Source organism: Notolepis coatsorum (assembly GCF_963971535.1).
Source record: "Notolepis coatsorum genome assembly, contig: SCAFFOLD_1373, whole genome shotgun sequence".
Classification (NCBI taxonomy): Eukaryota; Metazoa; Chordata; class Actinopteri; order Aulopiformes; family Paralepididae; genus Notolepis; species Notolepis coatsorum.
In genome coordinates, this window is record NW_028171785.1 from 38,687 (window position 1) to 46,634 (window position 7,948).

The window sequence follows — 7,948 nt, forward strand, 5'->3', positions numbered from 1 at the left end:
CAAAAAGTTAAACTTTTTGTCGTAAAAAATCAAGCTCTTGTGCTTGCATTTAAATCTCAAAATAACATCAACTGAAGTTTGGATAAAAACCCTACACATGTGCTGGGGTGAGGGAATGTGCTCCCCATAAAACAGCGAAAATCAACGATATTCACCTATCTTGTTCCTGTGAGGGTGAACAAAGATTTTTTTTACAGTGACGTGACACCTTTGTGATAGTTCAAAGTGACAAATTCTATTTATTGGTCAACCCCCTGGGAGGCCTAATATACATCTATACAAAGACGACCGAACTGGATGTTAGCCAGTGATGGAAACGAAGAAAACGACATTTCACGCTATAATCTCATCGTCAAGTGTAAAAATCTAAGCTGTGTCACCATCAAACAGTCCTCCTGCCTCCTCCCATTTGCAGATATTGAAACGTTTCTTTTCCAATTTCCATAATATTTTAATGACATTTCTTTCTCTCCATGCACACATCAGACCGACAACATCATGAACCTTTTACTCGTTGTAAAAACATCTTGTGCCAGAAGTAACAGATTGAAAAAAAAAAAAAAAAAAAAAAAAAATTAAAGAAAAATTGCTAAACAGTGTGGCCTCAGACCATGGTAAACATACTGAAAACGGGTTTTAGTTATTTTTTCGCCAAGAGAGAGAAGGACCAGTGATGCGGCTCTGAGGTTTAGGCACCAGAAGAAGGCCCTGTGCTTCCAGACTGACCACCCCCAGGGAAGCACTCTGCCTGTGGGCAGAAGTGCTGGCAGTCTATTTGGGGTTCTGGAGGAGGCCACTGCAGAGAGGACATGGCCGTGCCACGCAGGATACCTCTGTCTCGAGTCCATACATTCCAATGCTTACATACATTTCATTGTTATTGTTGATTCAGTTACACCCTGCTTGGTTTTTGATACTTTGTCTCTAATACATACCACGCATCTTCTCATTACTCACTCATCTCACAAGCAGCGTTACACGCTGCACGTCATTTGTCCACAGCCCTAGTTCTTTGCTTAAAAAAACTAAACGATTTTTCTCTTTAAATGGAAATTAAACATCGAAAACAAAAGAGCTCCTTAGAACAGACGAAATAAAAACACGACAGGAGTGATTGTCAGATCTCAACAAAGCTTTCTCATTGTGACTCTGTTTCTGATTGTTGTTGTTCTACATTTCCCCACCATTGTTGTCTTTAGTCTACAGTACGTTCATGAGTTTAGTAATTCGCAGAGCGATGTAGTCCTATTGGTCCACTAGGATCGGACCCCCGCGAGTCCAGAGCTGTCGAGTGAAGACTGGGAAGCTCGTCGTGTCAGGGAGGCTAGTGTGGGATCCACCAAGGAGGAGGGTGGGAACAGTTTGTACCAACCAATCACTGTGCTTGATAAGTCCAGCTCCTCCAATAGGATTTGTGCGACTCCCATGAAGCTTTTGTGGTCCATGCGCCCATAGTCTCCCCAAACAATCACCTGAAGGCAGAGCACAAGAGGCCAACTTAGTGCATCCCAACACATCAAATAAAGAAAACACAGTCTATTCTTTGGTTCTTAAGGCGAGACAGCCTAGGTGAATAGGCAAATATTTCTTTTTTGGTAGATTTTGAGATTGTTTTATATTTCGCTTCCTTAACATGTGCAATAAAATATAGAAAACACACAATTAGTTGTTTATTTTACTTCATTTTGTCTGATTGTGTCCATAAATCACAATTACAATACAGAACTTTGAAGGCGTTTTTCTTACACGTAAGAGATGAAATATAAATGTTCCTATAGCACCTACACACACCATACTTTCCACATTTCTATACCCTGCTTCTTTTTTACAGATGGGTTTGTTGATTATCATTCATAGCTAGATTAGATTTAGATTATTTCAACATAATGAAACAACAAAAATGTTGAATCTGGCATCATCCAATGTTTGTGATTCTGTTCCTGGCGATATATGCAAATTAACGCATATTTAATTAGGTAACGCCTATTTTGCATAATATAAAACATAAAATCTCAGAAAACTTGCAATAGATTTTTTCTTATCTTTTTCTATTAAACAATTTTTTTTGACTATTCACCTAGGCTGTCTCGCCTAAAACGTGTAACTTTCAGATGACAAAGAAATGCATTGCTTCTACCCACCTGTAAGACTTTACCCTGTGGGCTTTCCTCGAATTGTAGTGCTTGCTGGTACAGCGGGTCGAGTGTTTTCCGTGCAATCTTGGTTTTCTTTTTGGCTACGTACGCTCCATTATTCAGCATATAGACCTTGACATATGGAGCTGACAGGAAAGATAAAACCATAAAAAAGCCATTAGTGGAAGAAGAACATGCTCACCGGGGGTTAGAATCTAGATCTGATATCTCTCTGATATCTGGTTATTATCTTTATATATTAGACCAAGCTTCAGAAATGTCTATCCTCTGGTAGATGGATATACAGGGTTGGAAAGGTTACTTGCTAAATGTAATCCGATACAGATTACTAACCACTTGCTCAGTAATCCTAATGCACGGGACTACTCAAACTGGGTTAATTTAATTAGATGACTTTCAGTTACTTAAAAAAATTATGCAAACTGTTGCATTTGGATAGTGTTATATCACTATCTAACTACAACATTTTATCAAGATATTTAAAGGTGCACTATGTAGTTTAGTTTAGTTTAGAAAACATAATTCTTGGAATTATTCTATTTTGTGTCATCGCAAATCAAAACTAAATCTAGCCAATCATAAGCCCAGACGATTTCTTTCAATATCAGACCGTAAACAAGATTTCAGGCCCTGCCATCGGAAACAACATCAGTAACTTTTCAGGTAGCTTAGCTTCGGTGTTCCAGGGACTAGATATTCTCCATATTATAAGGACAGTTTGTTTATTCAGTCGTGAAAATGTACCATCGATTTATTTCTTCACTTTGCACCCACTAAAATTTCACTCTGACGTTCAAATCTCTCCCCAAAGAGTGCACCTTTAATGACGACTATGCTTATAATCTAACGTTCAAAATCTCTTTAAAGTGTCTCTCTGAGTAATCCATCAATCACCTTGTTTCTAAGTGTCTGATTACTGCAATCTGATTAACCCTTTCACTACTACACTACAGGAGGTCAACCCTTTCACTACCACACTACAGACGGTTAACCGTCTATAGTGTGGTAGTGAAAGGGTTAACCTTATGTAGTGTGGTTGTGAAAGGGTTAACCCTTTGTCATGTGGCAGTGAAAGGGTTAACCTTCTGTATTGTCACAGTGAAAGGGTTAACCCTTTGTCGTGTGGCAGTGAAAGGGTTAAAGTGTGATAGCGGGTATATGACTCTGATGTTCTGAAGGGAGTCCTGTGTGTACAGTGTCTCCTGTGTGTACAGTGTCTCCTGTGTGTACAGTGTCTCCTGTGTGTACAGTGTCTCCGGGGAGACGTGGTCTTTACCAGGGAGGGACTTGGACCCTGGCTTTTGTACGAGTCCCCGGGCTCTAATCACCTCCACCTCCAGCTGGCCTTTCTTGTCCATCATACCTATCTGGATGTCACCTGTGTGGAGAAACACGCCAAGAGATGATTGGTGAGGGGGGATATGCATGGAAACAAGCTCTTGTATGTACATAAGAACATACATGTTCTTATGTACCTTAGTTGCTATTGCATGTGTACATATGTGTTTTATTACATGTATAAATTATGTACATTCATACCAACTATTCGCCTGTTTTATTCTCCACCCATCGATCATCCATAGCAACACTATATTATCACCGACATCCACGTTGGGAGATCCCCCTTTGAACAGCCCATCTGAGGTTTCTCTCCTCCACATCTTTTTCCTATTGCTAGGTTTTTAGTGAGTTGTTCCTCATCTTCATTGGGGAATGTCTGGGAGTGTTGCATATTTGGATTTTATGGTTTTTCTTTTCTTGATGTATTGTGATGTTTCTTCTTGGCTTGTTCAAAGAAGACTTGTACAGCCCATGGGGGCATTACCTTGTGATTTCGGGCTTTACAAATCAATTTTATTTTATTTTATTTGATTTCTTAGAAAATGGAGAGAAAAGCAGAACTGGATTATCTATTGAGGGGGGTGTTGGAATGTGCATTGTTCAAGTAGAATAGAATAGGTATTATTTAGTGCTGTCAGGCGATTAAAAAAATTTATCTAATTAATTACAGGATTTGTAATTAATTAATCTAATTAATCGCATTTTAATCGCATAACCATTTTATGCCTGATATTCTATATTATATAATCATATTTCAAATTGCATGTGTCCGGATGGCAGAATTCAGTACTGTATCTACAAAACCTTCTGTTTAATCATCTTCCATCTATTAATTTGCTTAAGATTTTTCAGGTCTGGTCAATTTGAGCATGGTGTTATTCACAGTCAAAGATACAAAAAAAATTATTGATATTCTCATTTGGTTCATTACAATTTACTCAAAATAAAATTTTCATTCATCAATCAATCACCGCGCAGATTGATTGATTGAATGAAAATGTTATTAACAGATTGCAGAATGGGTACAATACAGTACGGCACACAATTGTTAAGGGGATGCAGACCAGGGTGCAACTTGCACCGTGCAATCCATTCTTTGTGGATCTAGCCCACAGTATTTCTGACACTGGGAATACATTCCCTGAGATTCATAGATGTCCCTAGAATCAGATACCAAGAACATGCAAATGGACCATATTAAAAAATAAAAAGTCTGTAAATGTGTATTCTACATTCTTATGGAATGAATGAGATACAAAAAAAATATTATATAAAAAAAAAAAAAAAAAAAAAAAAAATTGTAATAATTTTGAGTTAATTTTCATAACGCGATAATTTGCTGTGTAATTAATTAATCTAATTAACGCGATAAACTGACAGCTCTAGTATTATTATGAAGAATATGCTCAATGGTGTTATAATCTAGATTAGATCCTATTGCTTCATGAAGAAGGTAATCTCTCCAGATTGTAGCCACAATTAATTTAAGAGGGTCGCTGGTTTGAATCCCTGATGGGGAAGGAAACCTGGGTGGAGACAGGGAATGAGAGAGACATCACTATGTGTTGATTCTGAATGACGGATGCAATGTGTGGAGCAGTCTGGCAGTGCAGTTGAAATCCATTCTAAATGGAGATGGGGATGGTGGTGGTGGCTTGGACCTCGAGGGTTAATTCTCAGTGGGTTTCTCTCTTTTCTTTCTACTTTTGTGGTGTTTTTGTTTAAAAAATATTTCTTTAATCCCGCTTTCTAAAAAAAGTGAATGCTGTTGTTTTTGTGTGTGTTTCTCCTAAATGTATTAGTAAATAAATAAAATGCAGTCCTGGACTGATTTTCGGGACTCGTGACTCGAATTGGACTTGGACTCGAGTATTGACTGCATTCGGACTCGGAAGGTGCAGACAAGGACTCGGACTTGTTAATTGATAAATACAGTTATTATTTTTTTGATCCACTTTTTTCTCCTATTTTTTTCAATTTTTCTCCCATCCCAATTCCACTGTGCCAATTCTCCCCTCCCCTGTCTTGAACGTTGCTCGCATATGCCCACCACTGGCCAGTTGTAGGGAGGATAGAAGCCTTGCATCACGTGTCCCCTCCGATACACGAGGAGGCAGCCTGTCACATCTTTTCACCTGCCAGCGCGGACTCTCATTGGCGAGGTGTAACGTGTGGGAGGCTCACACTACCCCCGCCATTTCCTGTCTCTGCTGTGCAGGCGTCCCCCAACCGACCTGTAGGAGTCGCTGTCCACAACGTCCAGATTACCACCCATCGACTTCCACCCGCTAACTCTGCCAATTGAGTTAGTATGACGGCTGGCCCAAGCCAGAGGCAACACCGACAGCCGGAGTCGAACCCGGTGTCTCTTGCGTTGGTGACGAGCGCAATGTCCGCTGCGCCACCCAGCCAAATACAGTTATTCTTTTTTTTGATCCACTTTTTCTCCCATTATCTATTTTTCTCCCATCCCAATTTTCATATCGTCCAATTCAACCCTCCCCTGTCTTTGAACGTTGTTTCTTGCCTCCCACAAGCCGGCTGCAATGTGGACTAAGTCATACATAGCACAAGTCCCCTCCGGTACTTGAGGTAACAGCAGTCGCATCTTTTCACCTGCGCGGCTCGATCTTTCAGCGTCGGGGGTCTGGGCTTTGGAGGGGCCCCGCCCCCGTCGCTTCTTGATTCTACTGCGCAGGCGCACCAACCGACCTGTAGGAGTCGCTGTCCACAACGCCCAATCCCCACCCTTCAGTTTCCCTCCCCGTAATACGGCCAATGTGTATTACTGTGGACGACCAGCTAAACTGAAAGCAATGTGGAGAGCGGGGCTCGAACAGGAAGCATCCTGTTCGAGCCTAGTCTCCAGCATTCGTTGCGAGCGCCTTGCCCACTGCGCCACGTAGCCGCCCTCCCAAATACAGTTATTATTATACATTTTCTTGGCATTTGTTTGGCTATTGTGTCACAAAGTAAATAAACTCCCTTTGAAATGGTGACCTCTGTGTCATTTATGTTTAATGTAGACCTTTTTTCATTTGTATGTCAGCTCAGACTCAACCCTGATGACTTGGACTCGGACTAGGGTAATGGGGACTCGACTCGGACTCTTCTTTGGTGACTCGGACTTGGACTCGGACTCGAACACGAGATTTAGTGACTCGACTACAACACTGGTGGTTGCACTGGGAAACTCCCTGCAGGTGTGAATGTGTGACCGTGTACCAGGGAGTTGCTGAAAAACGTGCGTACACGCTCAGCAAACCTTAGCTGGATGCATATTTCTACTTACCTATTGCAGGTGTGGCCAGTGTTTGCCTGCCCACTAGCTGTGCTGGACCCAAGCCATCCAGGAAGTCACTGAACTGACTGTTGGCCCCGAGATTCACTCCTGGGAAGATGAGACTGGAAGACACGCCACACAACCGCTGTCAGACCCTCAGCTGCTCCTGTGAGCTCAGAACCAGTCATATTACATAATAACAACATATACACAGGAACTAACAGTACAATCTAATATGGCGAGGTCAAGGGTAGAGATACCTTCTTTTTAATAATATGTCAGAATGTGCCAGCTGCCCTCCACACACACACACACACACACACACACACACACACACACACACACACACACACACACACACACACACACACACACACACACACACACACACACACACACACACACACACACACACACACACACACACACACACACACACACACACTTTCGATATTTGTCAAACCAATTGTACTGCAACAATGTATAAAATGTGCTATATGAATTAAGCTTGATTGATCAACTAATTGATCAATTGATTGACGGATAAACAAACTAAGTAGGATAATAAATGTCCAATAATATGGTGAGAACATAGTCAAACAAGAGCGAGAGAAGAGAGAGGACTATTATTAATAATAAAGCAGAGAGAGAGAGAGAGAGAGAGAGAGAGAGAGAGAGAGAGAGAGAGAGAGAGAGAGAGAGAGAGAGAGAGAGAGAGAGAGAGAGAGAGAGAGAGAGAGAGAGAGAGAGAGAGATGAACACAGGAAGTGTGTGGGTCACTGACTTCCCCTCCGAGGTGCAGCTGTTCATGCTGCCGTTGGTGGACTCTCTGCTGGGCTGGCGGCTCATGGTTCGCGTCAGCTCCACCGCCATGCCCGTCTCCGTGCTCCTCTGGATGGGCGCTCCTTTCTCCTTCTTACCCTTCCCCTCTGGATGGAGGCGCAAAGAAACACAATCACTATACCATGACACTCGTTCCTCCCCGTTATATATTATGCTAAATAGGACACAGGGGAAATCACAAAGCAGAGCTTTTTCATTCCAGAATGAGATGCCATTGTCCCAAAGGAGATACACCCGTTGAAGTTATTAGGTATCAGATGTTTGTGTAGTAAAATAGTAGGATGCGATCATCTGTGAGGCTCCTGTTTGCTGCGTGAATTTGAAA

At 41.6% G+C, this 7,948-nt stretch overlaps 1 protein-coding gene across 1 annotated transcript; it reads right to left on the reverse strand.

Annotated features, from left to right (window-relative positions):
• Nucleotides 1-1,256: 1,256 nt before the first annotated feature.
• Nucleotides 1,257-7,691, reverse strand: LOC311248183 (regulating synaptic membrane exocytosis protein 3-like; the record flags this gene model as incomplete). Its single annotated transcript, XM_084339113.1, has 5 exons — nt 7,565-7,691; nt 6,790-6,902; nt 3,433-3,534; nt 2,142-2,281; nt 1,257-1,472 (listed from the first exon to the last, which is right to left on the reverse strand). The coding sequence occupies exons 1-5, from the start codon at nt 7,651-7,653 to the stop codon at nt 1,257-1,259; spliced, it is 660 nt and encodes a 219-aa protein (XP_084195239.1). The 5' UTR covers nt 7,654-7,691.
• Between the last annotated feature and the right edge of the window lie 257 nt (nt 7,692-7,948).